The sequence below is a fragment of the Chamaea fasciata genome, unplaced genomic scaffold (genome assembly GCF_029207755.1).
Source record: "Chamaea fasciata isolate MVZ Bird 193981 ecotype frontalis unplaced genomic scaffold, bChaFas1.0.hap1 SCAF_12, whole genome shotgun sequence".
NCBI lineage: Eukaryota > Metazoa > Chordata > Aves > Passeriformes > Sylviidae > Chamaea > Chamaea fasciata.
Window position 1 is genome coordinate 13697904 of NW_027094097.1, and position 18732 is coordinate 13716635.

The following is an 18732-nucleotide window of genomic DNA, read 5'->3' on the forward strand; positions in this document are numbered from 1 at the left end:
ATGCACAGAGGGTGACTCTTTGCTCAGTGGTGATGGATGGAGCAATCTCACTCAGAATCCTCGGAGCCAGCGGGAATTTTGGTGGGAGGAACTGCACCACAAATCTCGAAGCAGAGAAGTCTTGACTTAGTGGATGTTCCGCTGATTCCCTGGACGAGCAAATGTTAAAGAATTATTTCAGCTGCTGGCCTGCTGAATGCCCAAGATTTCACATAAACTGGAGCCAACTCCAGGCAAGATATTGCAATAATTCAATTTTGTCTTATACCAGCATCACTTATTGATTGCCCTGTGCATAGGACAGCCATGCACCCACTCCCTATGGACATAATCATCACCAGAGGGAATTGCTCCACTTGGAGTAAGTGACTTTAACCCTACTGTTGTGTGTGGATAAGATGTAATTTAAGAGAAAAAGGCAGTTGTTTTTTATCTTTCTTGTGATAATTGCTTTTAAATCACCACACATCACCAAATACCTGGTGTTTGAATTAGACAACTCAGAAACCTGCTTAGCTGTAAATTTTAAATTTCTAATTATTGCCAGTGGTTGTGTTTGTAAGGACTTGTGCCTTCTGCCTAAAATCTTTTCACGAGCTGCTCAGAAAGCTTTACGCTAATAGCTGGAGCCATAAACTTGCCAGTGTTAAACAAGAAATTCTACAGAAAGTCAAGGCTGCTCCTCTTCTTTTTTGTCTGAACGGACCATTCAAAAGTGAACTTGGTAAGACAGGAACTGCTCTGTAGTGGGAGAAAAATGCCTCCATAAGGGAGTGGACTGAGGTCTCTCGTGTTTTAGGTTTCACTGAGCTCCAAATGGGAGCACAATGTGGATATGAACGGCAAAAATGATCCCCTGGAGTTGTCCTGTGACAACACAGCCCAGCCAGGGACCACCAACAAGATGAATATCCAGAAAAGGGGAGAAAAATATTCCTTCCAGTATTGCCAGGGAAGATTTTTTCTTAGCCTTGTAAAAAAAATATACTATCCCTTGCCTAGCTTCCAACAGAGACTGGAGGTAGAAGCATGTGAGGAATGGAGATGGGGGGCAGGAAGAATCCATGAAAAAGTTGTGTGCAGGATGAGTTACAGTTCCATAAGTGTTCTAAAATCATTTTGTTATTTCATTTTCTTTTTTTCATTTCGTTTTGATGTGCAGACCATGACCAGCTGTTGAATTTTGGTCCTGTAGAATTCTCACTTCTTCAGTGTACAATCCATGGACTGCAAGGCACAGACCCTGTTTTTTCCCAGATAAATGTCAACGCTGTGTATCTGCAAAAATAAAGGCCAGTAAATGGTGTCTGAAGTAGCTATTAATCTTTGGAATTAGTTGCTCCAAGTCCGGATTGCAAGTACATGAAACAACAAAAAATGGAATTAAATTAGGGAGATTTATCGTGAGCGGTTGTCTCACGGTGGTTTGGGTTTCAGCGAGAGCCCAGACCAGTGAAATACCAGCACAAAGACATAAATTAGGTGGGAAACCTCCCAGGAAAAGTCTTGTTTATTCTGTGCAAGCAGCCATTTCATTTGTCACCTCGGAGCACAGGAGTCAGGGCAGGGGTGGGAGCTCCTGGATGTGCCTGAGAGGTGCTGGATGGAGGTGCAGCAATTAGTATTGAAACAAACTGGGGAGCTGTGTTTGTGAAAGGAACTGGAGGATCCTGTGGCCTCAGACAAGGCCCTCTGAGCAGTAAAAAATCAAGGCAGAGGTGGAAGAGGTCACAGTGTTATGGCAGGGATTCATTCCTCTCTGGGTGGATTGAAGCTGTCCGAGTGTGCCTTTCAGTAATTGCAGCACAGCTGCCGGTTTCAGACGGTGCTTGGAGGAAATCTGGGTGGAGGTGACAGTGACCTGCAGGTGCTGAGTTCTGCCAGCATCCAAAGGTGACACTTCTGTCCTTAGGGAGTCACTTTTCCACGGGCTGACCTGTGAGCTGCTCAGTTTCCATTAAATGAAGAGAGAAGCCTGAGGAAAATGACCTGCTCGAAGGGAAACTGGGATAAATCCTGTTTTAAATGCGTGACCGCAGCTCTAGGGGAGAGGAGAGCAGGTGAGGTGGGGCACAGCAGGTGACAGGGACCTGGAGCTGTGCTCCCTGCAGGGACAGCCTTCTCAGCACAAAATGCTCTCCAGCCCAAATGCTCGTTCCCTGTCCCCTTCTGTGCCTGAAACAACTGTACCATGGGACCAAAACCCTGTCAGCCCCCAAAAGCCAGCCTGCACCTAGGGGAAGACTGTATGGACCAAACAGGGATAGATTCACCACAACACAGCAGTGCAGGGTCATTGCATCTCCACAGGGATCCCCTCTCAGCTCTTTGGGAATCCTCAGACCATGCAAAGGCAAGACACTCCTGCCGTCCCACTGGGATCCCCCACCCTGCACCTCTGCAGCTGGGAGGGAGGTGACCCATCTCCAGTTTAACTCTTCATTCCCTTTCTCTCCATAAGAGTGATCTCTGGTTTTACTTCCCAGAAAAGTTCCCTGCCATGAATTGAGCAGATTTTGTTACTAAGAACCTTTTTATAGCAGCTGAGATATAGAGAGAACTGCCCAAAGCACAGTTACTGCTAGAAAACCTTTAGGAACCTTAAGTCTAAATAAATCAAATATACTCCCTTAAACACTGAGCTTTTTCAGGCACACCTTGCTCTTTTTTCAGGTTCCCATCATCATATCCTGGCAAGCTGCAAGATGAAATCCTTTGGCTTCCACCTGCGTGCAGCTATTGACACTTGGGCATGGATCAAAGTGAATTTCCATAGCTTTCAGGTATAAGGAATAATTGGAAAATTATTTTTTTTCTGTATCCACAGGGTATAATGCTCCTCTGCAGACCCATTTTAGAGTGGATATAAAATAAATCCAGTGCATCCAGCAAGGCTCCTCTCTGCTCAGCAGGGCTGCGGCAGGGGTAAAGTGAAGGCAAACAGGGCTTAGTGTCTGTACCTTGACATGTTTTGTGGTTCTGTTTCTTCCTTCACTCAGGTGGAGGCTGGACAAGCTGCTGGAGGAGAAATTCAGGGGGAATTATAAAATGAACGCACCTCAGTGAGTCCTGAGCAGCCCTCCTGACGTCTATAAAGTTATAAACATTCAGATATACATATTTGTACACATGAATGAAACAGCTCGTTCTTATCATTCTCCTTCAGCACCTGCCTCTGTCTCCATCCCAGGCAGGATGCTGGGCTGCTTTCAGCCCGACTCCACGAGCTCATTCCCGTCCTCCAGGCTCTGCATGTCCATGGAGATGTCCCAAACCCCACGTCCACTCCTTCCGTCCCTCCCATTGTCAAGCACAGCCTGACTCATGTCCCCTTCCTTGCTTTCTCTGTGCTCATGTAATTTCCAAACCCCCTTCCTTCCCTACTCCACACCCCGATTTATTTTTTTTGCCTAACGGTCACGTCTTTCCCCTCCTTCAAAATCAGAAAACCAACGTCACCTCGTGGTTTAAAGAAAGCCCCTGGATGTTTATCGTATCGTTAAATCATTTCCTTCAAGTGGGCTGCAGATGAAGTTATCACTTTGTCAAAACGAGATGCAAACCCGCAGTAGGGAGCGCACAAAGGGAGAACCAGGCTCTTGGGAAGTTTGGGTGAACTGTGCAAAACTCTGCCGAGCCCACCCCTCCGAGACCTTTATTTCCCCCCGCGGCAGCTGTCATCTGATCCCACGCTTTGGCTCTGAATGGGGCTCTCGGAGGATGCCAGATGTTGGGAACAAAGGTCTAAAAATAATCTTCCCAAGTAATCTTCCCGTCCATCACTCAGGGAGAGAGCGTGAGCTTTGTGTGAGCATGTGAGCCGAGAACCTGATCTAACTTCGAGAAGTTCAACAGCAGTTCCCGGCTTCTGCCTGTGGGCTCCTTTTTTTTTTTTTTTTTTTCCTTCATCTTTTTCTTTTTTTTTTTTTTTTTTTTCCCCTCCCTTCCCCTTTTCCCTTCCCAGAAGCTGCGCAGGGAAAAGCGGCTCTGGGAGCGCTCAGCCCTCGCTCTCTCTCTCCCCTCCCTCCCTCCCTCCTTGCCAAGCCTCGGAACCGCCCGGATCCCGAGCGCCGGGCTCCTTATTCCATCTCTCCCTGGAAAAAAAAAAAAAAAAAAAAAGGGGTCCAGGCTGCTGCCAAAGATGCTTTTCTGTAAAAAACTCTTCGCTGCAGCCCTGTGTGTCTTGGTTCTGCTGCCGGAGCCGGGCTGTGCCAGGACCCTCTGGAAACGCGCTCTGCTGAAAATGACGGAGAAATACGATGTGAGTAAGGTTGGGGGGGGGAGAGATTTTTGGGGATGCTCGCCGCAAAATGGGGAGTTTTCCCTGCGCGTTTTGGGGATCAGGAGTGTTCGGCTCGGCGGGCTGGCTCTGTGTAACAGGGATTCATGAAGTTTTTTTCCCAGGCTGCGCGGAACTTTTGCCACCTAGCTGCTGCAGGGGGAAGCTTGGGAAGCGCAGGGAGGGAGCTTTGGGATGGCACCGGCACCGCTTTCCCTGGAAAACTCTCCAGGACAGCCAGGGAAAATTGACCGACGAGAAGGGGAATGCAAACCCTGCGGGTCCAGGGATAGGTTTCGTGGGAGGAAGATAATGGGATTTATTTCTTGGAGCAGGGAGGGTTCCCTGCCCTGCTCCTGTGCTGCTTTTGGGGTAACTTTGGGGTAAATATGGGCCGGAGGGAGGGCTGGTGGCATTGCCCACGGTTCTGGAAATCCCTGGAGCACGACAGCAGTGTGCCCATCACCCTAAAGGGTGGCGATCCCAAAAATCCGTCCCCGCGGCTGTGCCGTGCCTGGCACATTCCCTGCGGGCAGAGCCGCTGCCCACGCCCTGGCACACACTCGGTGGCACCATCTGTGCCTGCCTGCTCTTGGCAGCCTTCGCAGGGCACTGAGCACAGCCACCAAATCGCTCCCAAATCCACCCGGAGCAGGAGTGCTGGGACTGGGACTGGGACAGCAACAAGTTACTGGGTCCTGTGTCCTGGTGTGCCTGAGTCCTACAACAGTTAGAGACGGCCACGGAGGAAATGGAAATCGAAAAAAAAAAAAAAAAAAAAAAAAAGAGGAAAAAAAAAAAAAAGGAAAATAATTGACAGCTTGAATTTTAGGACCTGCTGTTTAAAAAAGAAAAAAAAAAGTTATAAATTCGAAATTTTAACTTGTTCCTCTCAAGTTTCCTTAGAAACCAGCGCTGAGCCAAGGTTTCTGCCCCTTGAATTGCTTGGGTGCACGCCCCAAACAGTTTATTTTCTTATGCTCAGGTCTGATTGCATATTCCAACCTCTGCACGTGTATAAACAGCACCTTGGTGTCACAGGCAGATTCCTCCATCTGTTTTCTGCAGCTTTTCATTCAAAAAGGATGTTTTTATGCCCCTGACTTTTAGAGTGATGTCTGTGCACGGCAATATTTGGTTTGTGCAGTTGCTGACTCAGAATTGTGACACACATCCCTTTTCCCCAGTGAGAGAACTGAAATTCTCTCTTGTCTCCTTGGAATTTTTGCAGAAAACATTGTGCTGATATTTGAAAAGCACCTCAGGATTTCGTAAGAAATCTGCTTCATTATACCCTCACTTGGGATAGGATATCCTCTGGTTTGCACTTTAATTGGAGAATGGTGACATAAAGAGCTGCATTTCCTGCAAAATCACTCACTGGAAAGTGCGTTTATATGGATGTTCTCCTGCCATATTTCACTGTGAAGCTCAAATTTAATAGGAGCTGTGAGGTGAATGACCCGGAGAGATAGGACAGGAGCAGAACAGGAATTTACATGTTGATCTTCAGATAAGGAGCCCTGCCGAGGCAGAGCCGGCTCCCCTGAGGATATATCCTCTTCTTTCAACCTGCACTTCTTCAAAGGGCTGTTTTTCCTGGCAGCCCTGAATCCAGGTGCTACTGATCTGGCAAGCTCAGCTAGAATTGCTCGTATTGACAGAAACATTGATCCAGGGAAAACAGAAAATGCTTTTCTTTCTCCTCCTCAAAGCCTTGTCAGGGGGGAAGTGTCTGCTCTCCATCCTCTCCTGCTCCTCAGTCCTGGCAGCCGCTCTGATTTCTCAGAGGGATGTTTTCTTTCCTACCAAATGCTGCGTGTTCCCTGCAGCGGGGAAACCGGAGTCTGGGGGCAGAGCAGCTGATTTATGAGTCACTTGGCTAGAGGGATGGCAGACGGAGGTGCTCACGGCAACCTGCAGCCATCTGGGAGGGACACGGGCCACAGACACCCCTGTGGGACCCCAAAGGACACGGGGGAGGGAGCTTTGTGTGGTCCGAGCCCAGAACATCTGAGGCTGCAGCAGGAGGAGTGCATCCAGAGAAATGCTGGATGCAGAATGACAGGCAGGTGTGAGGATGAGGAGCTGGCATGGGGGTTTGCATTCACACTGAGGAAGGGTGTGGGTTGGCAAGGAGGGGTCAAGTGGGGATGGAGAAGGGAGAAAGAGGGATTGCAGTGAGGAGATAAACCTGGCAGTCACAGTGGGATGCAAGAGCTGAGCTTAAAAAAAAAAAAAAAAAAAAAAATTCCACATATTTTACAGAGGGACACTTGTCAAGTTTAGTGATTTGCAGCTGGTGTTCTGTAGCCCCCACGCTCCAAGAAGTGTTCCCAAAGGGCAGAGGGAGGGAGGGAGCTACCTGGGAGTGGGCTTCAGTTCATTACAAAACACCCATCATGTCTGTTGGGAAAAACTGGGCCAGTCTGGATTTCATTCCACTGTCAACTACAGCAAGTGTTTTAGAAAAATCCCAGCCTTCTTTTAAAGTTTTCCAGAAATGAAGAATTCTTCACAGCTGCTGTAATGCTCTTCCAACAATTTATTTACCCTCCAGCAGCCAGCTGTCATAAATCAGCCCTGGGGTACCTTCTTTGTGCCCCAGGAGATTTCTGGGCCCCATATCCTCAGAGTAACCTGTGAGCAGAGCAGCCTCAGCCTCCCCTTTGGAACCAGCACTCACACAAACCTTTTTTTTCTGTATTTCCTGCTTTCCAGCCTTTTAGTCATCATTGTGCATCTTCTTGGAGCCCACCCCAGTTCCTGCAGCATTCTTCCAACTGCAAACAGCAGAACCAAAATGACAAACCCCGAGCCAACAACAGGAGAATATTATTCCCATTGCTTTGGTCTTGTCCTTCAGATTGTTTAAGCTGCCTTCGACCTTTGATCATCACTGAGGGGTGATTTTCCAGATCTTTAATGGAAATATTGGAGGATTCAAAATTCCCCCTGACTGTGGGGGGTTTTTTTCAGAGGAAAGCTGTTTTATGGCCAGGGTTTGGGAGTACCTGCCAGGGCCAGAGCTGGTGGTGGGAGGCTGAAATAAACCTCATGTGTCATCTCCAGGGGCTCCATGCAGAATATGAATTAGCAGAGAGCTCTGCTTTGACACAAGCTCAGGGACCAGTTCCAGACACAAATAACTGAACAGATCTGGGATTTTTGGGAGGCAGACTGCATCCCTCAGTTGCTATTGAAATTATGGCTGAGACTGAGTGATTCCATCCAGGTTTTTCCTCATCTTTGTTGACTTCCAGGGTTCCTCAGCTGAACTCTGAACTTTTCCCCTTACTTTGTTTCTGGCTATCTCTAAGGCAGATATTGTCATTAAATGGTTTAATAAGTCTCCCTGGAAAACAGAAATTTACCTCCTGCATTGAAAAATGTTTTTAAAGAAATTTTGACTGTTGTCACAATCTGCAAAAATAATAAATCAGGGTCAAACTGTGAATGCTGGGAGAGCTTTTAAAAAACCTTGTTACCCAAACCTGGAGACATCCTCACCCAGGTTATTTTGGGGAATGAGGGAATCCTGTTTTATGCACACATAAACAAGGGGGTTTATTAAACCAAATAAGCAAAATATTCTTATTTTGAAAGAAATTAGTCGTGAGCAGTAGGTGACCAGAGAAAATGGTGAGGGAAGTCATGAGGTACCAATTTATTTGGCTACAACTTTTATATTGTTCCACAACGGAAATTTCATTCACGGAGCCAGCTGTTCATTGCAATTTTGGCTTCTTGGTTTTTGAATCATCTGTGAAGTAACTGCAGTAATTGTTTGGTGTTTTTTTTTTCATGTATCCACTATTTGCCAGTATTATTTTGGTCACATTTCCGTCTGCAGATGACCTTTCAAATAGAATAGTAAACTGTGACCTTCCAGGATGAACACTCCCTCCAACAAGGAGACCTGTTCAGTGTTTGGAACTGCACAGATTTATTGTCCAGTGCTCCCTGATATCCCAAAATTATACCTGGTCTGAAAATTTTCTCTATTTAAAATACAGCAACACCCCCCCAAAATATGTGAATTTTCAATATCTTCAATTTTAAAACGTTTAAAATTTGGAGTGTTTGCAGCTTTTGGGGAATGGACTGATATGAGAGCTTGCACCTTCAGTGCAGAAAACATCATGAAAATTGGGTTTTTCCAAACCTTTTTAGTGGTTTAAACAGCCTAGCAGTTCATGGGAAAACAATGTCATGGAAGGGTTTTAAAGGAAAAAGGAGGAATTGTTTCTTGATATTGGGAACAGGGCAGGAGACTGTCTTTAGTGAAAATATCAGGAATCCTCTGTCTCTCTGACACTCCATCTCCGTGCAATGGCCTCTCCTTGGCCAGTTTTTGGGAGAATCCATGTGGGAACAGGCTGTTGTCAAAGGCACAGATGCTCCAAAGGAGCCATTTGGGGTTACAGCAATGAGGATGGAGCAGGATGTAGCGAGGGATGTTAATCTCACCTCAAATTTCTCCATAGTCTGGTGGCGAAATGTCGTAGAAACCCCTGGGGGACTGTTGCACCATATTTATTCTTGGAATAAGAACCCCCACTTTCCCATCACTGATTTTGTAACTCACCAGCGGTTGGGCCAAGTGTATATTTATACACATTTTTATGTATTTATGACTCTTTACCAGCCTGCTCATGAGGCCATGGCAGCTCTCACTTCACGCCCTCGGCTCAATGCTCTGTTGGAACAGAGATGATCCTGTAGAAGGGTCCAGTGGTGGTGAGATGGGTCTGGTCTTCCTCTGAGAATCCAGTACAAACAGACTGTCCTGGTGTTCTGAATCTCAGGTTTTATCCAGGTAGGAATGCTGGGCTCCTCCCTCTGGGTGGAGCATCTCCCAATGGGATGATGTAATTGCATCAGCCCTGCAGTGAGCCTCGATAGCCCATGAACAGCAGATATCCCCTGGAGGGAGGATGGGTCCTGGAAGAGAAAAAGAAACACTGCCCCAGCTGGTTTTAACAGAAAGACACCCACATGTGGACTCGATATTTTCTGACCTTGAGAAGAGCTAGCTCTTCTCAAGGTCAGAAAATATCGAGTCCACATCCTCCCCTCCTCCCCAGAGTTATGAGATTAAAAAAATGCACCTCTTCCACCGGCTTCAACAGGTCGGGAATAGAACACATCTTGCATTGCAACCCAAGACAACCTGATTTCCTTTTCTTCTCTTTGCAAAGGATTATGAGTACCCTCTTCATTCTCACAGCTCCCACCAGCAGAGGAACGACCGGTGCCCGCCACCACCGCAGAGCCTGCCGGAGCGTGCCTGCGAGGTGCCCAGCTGCCGCTCCGACTCCGAGTGCCAGCGCCACAAGCGCTGCTGCTACAACGGCTGCATCTACGCCTGCCTCGAGTCTGTGCAGCCCCCGCCAGGTACAGCCCCCCTGTGCACCCTTGTGGCCCTGGATAACATCCATGGCTCCCTTTCCACTGGGACAGCAAGAGCACCAATATAAGCCAAAATCAGATCAATCCATCGGGCAGCCTCCACACAGGCCCTTAGAGGAAATCCATGACTTTTCCATAACTCTGTGCTCTGTGGCTGCTGCATCGTGACACTGTGGTCTTTTGTTTCTGTCTTCTGCAGTCTTGGACTGGCTGGTTCAGCCCAAACCCCGCTGGCTGGGAGGCAATGGGTGGCTTTTGGATGGCCCAGAGGAAGTCTTACAAGGTACAGGACATTTCTCTGTCTTCTCTGCAATATCCATAATCACACAAAGGCCCTGGAGAATAAATCCCTCATGCACGGAGCTTGCCTAGGATGTTGGGCTGTTGGTATTTGTCTGGAGTTTCCACAGGAATAACTCTGTGTGGTGCTGGGGGCTGCTTTCTGGTGGAGTAGATAAATTACTTTTTATGGATATGGATTATCCAGCAGAGCAGTAGGAATGCTGCAGGGGACTGGGCTTGTACTCATTCTTCAAATAATTAGAGGTATATCTTCCTTTTAGAAAAAGGCTTTGTCATCACACACATAATTCTCTGCCAGCTTCCTGGTAGAACGTGGGTGGACTTGGAATGGGAGATCCTTTAATCCAGAGTGGCCTCATCACCCAGATGCCTTGGGCTGGGGCTGTGACTCTTGGATCTGAAGGAGCTTTGGACAGGAGCCCTGGCAAACTGCTGCAGAGCTGTGTCAAGCTGATGTGAACCTGGAGCACGAATCTAAGTTTGGAGGCTGATAATGAGCTTGAGCTTCTCAGGTTCATTCCACAGGGGAAAGGGGTTTTAATTAATTTTTTTCCAATACTTAAAATTGAAATAAGAAGGGAGTGGGGAGGTGGGAAGGGAAGTTTTCCCCTATGAGGCACTCCCAGATATATGGACACCTGAAGTTTTTGGGTTTTTCATGGCAATGTTAACCTGGCTTTTGATCAGCTTTAGTCAGATCCAAGTAGTGCCAATAGATTCCGCTCTTTGGTCTTACACAGATGGTTTTAGACTCGCTGAGCCTCAATGCTCATCTCTTATGGAAACTCCAAGCTCTTGAAGAGAAAATTCTGCCTCCAGCTCATTGAAGCTGCACAGCGAGAAATAAGATAAAGTAGGTTCCTCCTCATCCATCCTTATCATGCTTATATTATTTGTTCTTGTCTGAACACCTTCATCTCAGCTTGAGGGAGTAATTAGGGAAGTAAGAACCATCAGTCATGGCATGAGAATTACAGCAGAGATCCTTGAAATTAAAAGTGTGAGGGTGGAGTGGCCCTGCCGAGTCTGTTCATGTAATGGTCACAAACACTGCCCGAGTCCTGCTTCACCTCCCTGTTCTGAGCTGCACTTGCTGCCTGTCCCGGGTCAAAGTGATGAAACCTCTGTCTGGGACAGGGATGGCACTGCCTGACTCTGCAATGAGTCACCCCTGAGGTTTGGATTCTGCAGCAGGTCTGTGGGTGTGGAGCAGAGACCAGCACACTGCCAGATTCCTGCTTACCTTCCCCGACTTTGAGCCTGCTGTGCATTACTCCCAATCCTATCTCGCAGCAGGAAAAGAGTCAATAATTCTAGTAGGCACTGAAACCACTACAGAAAGGGTGCATTGGCCAGGAAACAGAAATTGGCAAACCTGAAACTACACTCAGCCAGCCCAGAGCCTGGCTGGGACACACTGATCCCTGCTCGGAGGGGACAGCCCCATGGAGGGATCATCCTGCATGGTGGGCAGTGGTGGTGTCTTTTTGGACTGCCTAAAAACTGAAGCCAGACAGAGTTAAGGGAATAAAAAGCTGTTATATTTATTGAAGAGCCTTCAGGTACATTTAGGGCAGACAAAGCCCACCCAGGGGCTACACCCAAAAATGGACCACAGGTCACAGGTTTTCACATTTTGATCAGTTTGGTCCATTTGCATATTGGGGGTTAATCTTCCAATTACAGCTTCAAATAATGAAGTAATTTACCCCAAGTGTGCTCCCCCAAACTCACTTTTGTTTACATCTCTCAGGCCTGAGGCAGTGAGGAGTCCTTGATTCCCAGGCCTGGAGAGGAATTGCTGTGTCTGACCAAAATGGGAAAGCAGCGGCTCACACTGTGTACGGAGTTTAGAGTTGCACACTAAAGAACAGTAGCTAACACTCTACATGGCATTTAGAGTTATACACTAAAGAGCTGCAGGATTACAAATAAATGGAAAACACAACAGCTGAAATCCTAAGGCATCAGTGGTGTGTGGAATCCACCCCACAGCTGGCACAGACCCTGCACACCGCGCTGTGGGGAGCAAAGGCACGTTTATCTGGCCAGAGCCAAGCCAACAGCAAAATCTCCATCCGTTTTATCAGCCTTGTATTAGGCAAGACTGAAAATATTTATTATAGCAAAAGTTCTGTCCCAAGGGAATGAGGCTGAGCAGTGGCAGAAGGGGCCCCCATGCCCAGGAGCCTGAGGTGGAGTTGTGTGGCAGTGTTTGGGTCCCTGTGGGTGTCACAGCCGTGGTGGGTGGGTGACCTGCAGGTTTCTCTTGCAGCTGAGGCCTGCAGCACCACGGAGGATGGGGATGAGCCCCTGCACTGCCCCACGGGCTACGAGTGCCACATCATCAACCCGGGCAACACGGCCGAGGGCATCCCCAACAGGGGCCAGTGCATCAAGCTCCGGGGAAACCCAGGTCAGTGCTGCACCCTCCCTGCCTCTTCTCTTTCAAATCAGTATACTTGCAGGTGACACTGAGCTGGGAGCCTGTGTGGGAAGGGAGGACGACTCTGCAGAGAGACCTGGAATGGTTGGATGGATGGGCAGAGTCCAACAGGGAGAAGTTTAATAAGTCCAAGTGCTGAGTCCTGCATTTTGGCCACAATAACCCCCTGCAACGTTACAGGCTGGGGATGGTGTGGCTGGACAGTGCCCAGGCAGAAAGGGACCTGGGGACACTGGTGACAGCCATGAACATGAGCCAGCAGTGTGTCCTGGTGGCCAAGAAGGCCAGTGGCTCCTGGCCTGGATCAGGAATGGTGTGGCCAGCAGGAGCAGGGAGGTCATTCCTCCCCTGTACTGGGCACTGGTGAGGCCCCACCTCGAGTGCTGTGTCCAGTTCTGGCCCCTCAGTTTTGGAAGGACGTTGAGACTCCCGAGCAAGTCCACAGGAGGCCACGAGGCTGGTGAGGGGCTTGGAACACAAACCTTGTGAGGAACGACTGAGGGAGCTGGGGTTGTTTAGTCTGGAGAAAAGGAGATTTAGAAGTGACCTTATCACTCTCTACAACTCCCTCAAAGGTGGTCTGAAATGTTACCCAAATTTTATTTCATTTGGCAAGCCCTCTGATTCCTTGACCTGTAGCTACTGAAAAGGTTATAAAATGCTAGTGGCAATTCCCACTCTTCTGGCAAGTGAGTTGTGCCCAGAGAGCTCAGTAATCTCAGTAATTTACAAAACATTTATAGCAATCCAAATTACTTCAGCTACAGAGGACTTTTATTTTCCTCATTGTGAGGTTATTGTTTCCATATCTCTAATTTCTCTGCGCTGTACACAGAAGGTCAGAGTTTAACACAAAAAAATGAAGGCTGGATGGGTGTGTTCTCACCATGTACCTTCTTTTCCAGATGGACACAGCCTGAGGCACAAGTATTACAAGGAATATTTTGGTAAGCTGCTGGCATGAAGTGTTTGCTGTTGTTATTAAGCTTTATCATTCTTGCAGTGCTTACAAGGAATTTGCTCCATACGAAATGAAGGTTTGTACATAGGAAAAAGAGATTCTTTATCCTCAGCTCCTTATGCCATGGTCAGAAGATCTTACTTTAAGACCTACAGTGTCCTGACTGTGGACTCTTGAGAACCAGATATTTCAGCTGTGGCAGAATGAGTTAAATGGTGCAGTCTTCTGCCAGGGGAACCACCCAGTCCAATAATCTTTTTTTATTATTATTTTTAAGCATATTTTTAGAGCCTCGCTCTTGGCCCAGAACTCCTTGCAGCTGAACACAGATCTCTGTCAAAAGCAGGGTCTTGGACTGTGGTAAGAGATAAAGGATGGCTGGAGCCCAGTGAATCAGTCCCTCAGTGTCCCCTGAGAGGTGGCAGGTCCCTCTGGGGCTCAAAAAAAGCAGGAGCATCTCCCACATCTTTCCTCACAGTTTCGAAGCTCCTGGTTTCTCCCTCTCGGATGTGGATCAGAGTGGAAGGGACAATCAGGTATAACCAGACAGCGTCTTTGATACAAGATTTACAAACAGCCAGGTTTGGCCACTTTGGCTGATAAAACCATGAAAGGATTTCCTTTCCTCTCTTCCAGTGTGGGCTATCCCAGCTCTCCAAGAGAACTGCTAAATAATGAGACCAACAAAGCTGCACTGCTTTGAGAACCTCGAGAAACCATCTGCCACAGCCTAACCCCGAACCTGACTTGGCTGATATTTGTTTTTGCAGGCAGCAATTCCAACAATTTGGTCGGCTATGTGAAAAACCAGCAGAAGCATTTGGGCTAATTGAAGGTGTGCCTGGGTAAGTGCCCTGTGAATAAAGGGAAAGCGGGGTGGAAATAGCTGCTGCTTAGAATGCAATTATTCAGAGAAACGATTGTCTGAGGGTGATTATTTCCTCCAAGCAAAATCCTGGAGTAAGGACAGCACCTTAAAACCCCGTACAGGTGCATGAAACACTCTCATTATTCCACCAGACACACCTGATTTCTTTGCAGAACCTTTGCCTTGTGGGTTTTTAGAAGGTGAAGTGATTTTTAGGATAAAGGATAATTGGTGTTCCTTAAGACTTTAAATTTTGTGTTTAGGGGCTTCTTCTAACGCAGGTGTAACTGGTCCTGCCAGACAAACTAAAAAGCTGTTTATGCTGGACTGGCTGCAAAAAGGGTCAGTCCTGCAAATACTTCAGCACATGGGGGGTTTTGTGGGATAATTTTTTGTGTGTGAACACTTGTGCTGAGCAGTGGGACCCACTCATGTGAGCAAAGGCAAATTTGTCTGGCCAGAGCCAAGCCAACAGCAAAAGCCCTGTCTGGTTTTGGGGGTTTTTTTTCATTTTTGCATTAGGCAAAAATGAAAATATTTATTATACCAAAAGTTCTATCCTAAGATGGTTTTCTCAACACTTTCAGCTTCACTTTAAAATTAACTTGGGCTTAGCTGGGAGTTATGGAAACAAAGCAGTTCAGTGTCTTCCTGTACCTACGTCAGGCTGGCTGTTAAGATTACTCAGCTACTTAAGGACAAGTCCTGTGCAAACATCCCAGGAAGGATAAATATTTTAATTCCTCTTACTGTTTTTTTTTTTTCCTTTTGTTGTTTGGTGTTAACCCAGCTGGACCACTCCGTCAAGGAATGCTTTGCCAAGCAGCTTTCTGGTCCCCGATCTCCACCAGCACATCTCCAGCATCCCCCTGATCCCTGCCCATCACTGACAAAAAAAAATTCCATTATCCAAGGAACAGGATGAGTCCAGATTTCAACCCCACCAGGAAGGGGAGAAATGTGATGCCCTGAAGGAAACCACACTGCTTATCAGCTGCCTTTCTGCAAACGAAATGCAAACACCTCCAAGGGATCCCTGCAAGCCACAGTGCCACGATCAGGCTGCTGACACAGAGCCTGCCCTTTATGAGCTTGCTGTGTGTCCAGTTCAGTTTTCAGGCCCGTGAACACAACCCAGTGACGTCAGAATTCTACCCAAATATCATATCTACGTTGCTTTAAAATAGATGAGACTTAAGAGGTTCCCTGGATCAAATCCAGTGCCTGCCTGTCTTGGACAACTCCTTTAAAGAAGCCTCTTCATCAGCTTAAAACTCAAAGAAACCGGCAAGTTTCATCTTTTCCTATTTATATCCAGATAAAAAAAAACAGGCTTGACACCTCCTCTAAATGGCTAAACCTGAAGTCTTAAGAATTTCAGGAAATTTAAGCTAGGAGAAAAAACAGCTTTATAAATGTTTTTAGGTTACTTTCCTCCTCTCAGTCTGGTGAGCTGCAGATTGAGGGTTAATAATGGAACAGATTCCTTCCTACAATATCCAGGCTGACACACAAATGCATGCCAAGCTTTGTAATGTGCTGGTTTTAGCCAGCACTGTTAATACTCACAAAATATGTGGTTTTGTACCTGCAAAACCTCAGCAAGAGGCCTGAAGTCTGGATAATTTGTTAAATGTGTTGGGAAAGCGAACCCAGGATAAATTTGTGTGATGAAAAGGATTGTCTGGCAGATGGGCCACTGCTCCTCAGGAGTCCTGTAGCTTTGTGTTGACTTCCATAAATCCTTAAGGTCTGGATATTTGTATTTGGGCCTCCCAGCCTCTTTTAGCTGTTTAGCATTACACAATGGAAAACACACATTTTCTATTAATGTTTTCCTTTCCTGTGGCAATCCTGAAGGGACAGTTGCATTTATTGTGGCGAACCAGCCAGAATTGTTTGGCAGAAAAGCCACGTTTGCCCCATGGTTTAGTCCACGTCCCCATCTGCATGCATAAAATCAGCATTTTCATTTGCACAGTAGTAGCACTGCATATAAATACCCAATTCACAAATGCAAGTGCCTGCTTCCCCTCACAAAATACAGGATTTTTTTCCCCACTCACTCGATGGTTTAAGCCCAATCCAGGACACCTATAAAACTCCCGATGCTTTGCACATGACATTTGCAGCTGGAGAGATGGAAGGTGCCAAACTGCTCTTCTGTTTCCCATTCTAAACACAGTCCTGGGCGCGTCACAGAGCAAAGGAACAGCAGAAGGGCTCCACAGTTTCCTAAATATCTTCATTTGCTGAACTCACTTTTTTTTCAGAGTGCAAGATATTAAATGCAGCACCATGTTTGGACAGAGGTATTTCTAGATTTTATCTTTTACAGTTTCCTGCAATGAGATCTTAATTCCTGCTCGGACACAGGAGCCACAGAACCAGGGAATTTAGGAGTGGTTTGCGTTGGAAGGGAGCTTAAAGCTCTTCACCTTCCACTAGACCAGGTTGTCCAGGCTCCAATCCGTATTTTATAGTTCCAATTTGTGTTTAGACCGGAAACTCCCCACTTATCCCACTGCAGCCTCACTGCTCAGTGAAATGGATTGATTTTGTTCAGCGTTACTTTCTGCAGAAAAAAATCAAAGTCTGATTAAATGAGCAAAGCCCTCCAATGATCACTCCTAAGCCCCAAAGAGCAAATGCCAAAATGTTCTATTTTAAACTAAAAAAATTCCTAAAACCTTGTGAGGAGCTAGATGAAAAACTGGTGTTGAGCATTCACAAATTTGAAAGATTAAAACTTCAAATCTCAACCTAATCTCTCAAAGCAACCCAAAATATGCTTAATTTGAGTGGACACATTCCCTTCAGAATCTGTTTTCTTTGTAGCTGCAGAAGCACATACCTGACCCACCTGGGTGGGACAGTACAGGTATTTTCTGCTTGCAAAAGTAATTTTTTAAAAAAAGAAAATTGACAAATTGATAATTCGATGGTGAATTTCTGTTTACTGGGTGTTATCAAAGCCATCCCCCTTCTTCATGGTGCTATAATGCTCAGGGTTTTGGTTTTTTTCCAAGTTAATTCAAGTTTTTAATTGTCAAACTCAGAAACAAAAGCCACAGAAGGGATTTGTCCAAGTGCTGTGTTTCCAACAGTGAAATGTGAAACTCAGACACTGAGGTGAAAACACAGAGCAGGTGAGTTGTCCTCAGCTGCTCTTCTCTCCAAAGACAGATGCTTTATCAGCAGCCTGCTGCAGCACAGCTGGAAATACCTGGTGTGGGTTATTTTTTTTACATTTCCATGAACACTTTGCAGCGTGTTTGGTGCTATGATAACCTCCCTGTGTGTCACTGAGTGCTGGCAACGCTCCCACAGCCCCCAGGATCTGTGCAGCCCCTCCCTGGTTTGTGCCCCCCGGTGCTCAGACATGTTCAGGTTCTGCTTTGGTGCTCAATAAAAAGTGACCAGTCTGGTTTTCAACCCTGCCGAGTTTCTGTTGTGTCTTCTTGGTGTATTTTCAGCTTAGGATTCTGGAAAAAAGGACAAATCTTCTAAATTTTACTTGTTGGGAGAACATAATGATGCCTTGGGAAGGCAGAGTTGGAACAGAGACTGGACAGAGCTGGAGAATAAAGTAGAGATTTATTGAAAGGCCTTTAAGGACATACCTTGGGCAGGACAGGGCCTGACCAGGGCTACACACAAGGTGGACCCAAAATGGTCACAAAACGGACAAGTGGTCACAAGATCTTACATTTTTATAAGTTTTGGTCCATTTGCATATTGGGGTTTAATTGTCCAGTTAAAGCTTCAGGTTGTGAGGTCCCATCCTTCTTGTTCCTCCCTCCAGCCCACCCTTGTTTGGGCTTTTGGCCTGAAAGTTGTCCTTGGTGTGCAGCAGGAAAAGGATTTGTTTTGTGTCCCTGCTCTGTGCAGAGCTGAGTGACACTGAATGTGAGCTCAGAACTGCACCCCTGGGCAGCACAGAACCTGAAATACATGAAAACTAAAGCTTAAGGCACCAATAACACAAGCATAGGGGGTAAAAAGTTATTTTGTCCACTGGGAGGTGACAGACCCGAAAACACATCCACCACCCCTGTCCCCTTTCAGAGGGGCCATTGCTGTGTCATTCCACCCAACCTGAGCCTCCCACCAGGTGAGTCTCCCACTTTAAGCAATGGAAACTGTCCAAAAATAAACCAAAAGCTTTTATTAAACTCCCTCTTCCTACCCCATTACACCCCTGGGGACAGACCTAAGGACTTTACTCAATCTTTACAAGACAAGATGGAAAAGGACTGTGGCTCTAAACTCTGTTATCTGCTTGTACAACCAGGAGCAGCAGAAGTTCTGCCCAGAAAATCCCAACCCAAAAGTGAAGTGTTTGGAGTTTGGGATAGCAGCAAACTCCATTCTACTCATGCAGAAGAGTTTTTTTCCCTCAAGGTGGCACAAGAGGAACAAAAGTGCAACAAGCCCCACAGCTTCATGTTGAACCCACAGCA

The 18732-nt window shown here is 46.7% G+C and overlaps 1 protein-coding gene across 1 annotated transcript; it reads left to right on the plus strand.

Annotated features, from left to right (window-relative positions):
- Positions 1-3906: 3906 nt before the first annotated feature.
- Positions 3907-17709, plus strand: WFDC1 (WAP four-disulfide core domain 1). The gene is made up of 7 exons (XM_066194702.1): positions 3907-4261; positions 9481-9676; positions 9891-9974; positions 12270-12410; positions 13346-13387; positions 14172-14246; positions 15060-17709. Exons 1-6 carry the CDS (start codon positions 4142-4144, stop codon positions 14228-14230), a joined length of 642 nt encoding a protein of 213 aa, XP_066050799.1. The 5' UTR covers positions 3907-4141; the 3' UTR covers positions 14231-14246; positions 15060-17709.
- The last annotated feature ends 1023 nt before the right edge of the window (positions 17710-18732 follow it).

Bases quoted from the DNA above. Each gene is read 5' to 3' on its own strand.
- WFDC1 (XM_066194702.1), top strand. From the start codon at position 4,142: ATGCTTTTCTGTAAAAAACTCTTCGCTGCAGCCCTGTGTGTCTTGGTT. The intron at 4,262-9,480 runs GTGAGTAAGGTT...CTCTTTGCAAAG, and splicing joins AAATGACGGAGAAATACGAT to GATTATGAGTACCCTCTTCA. The intron at 13,388-14,171 runs GTAAGCTGCTGG...TTGTTTTTGCAG, and splicing joins GTATTACAAGGAATATTTTG to GCAGCAATTCCAACAATTTG.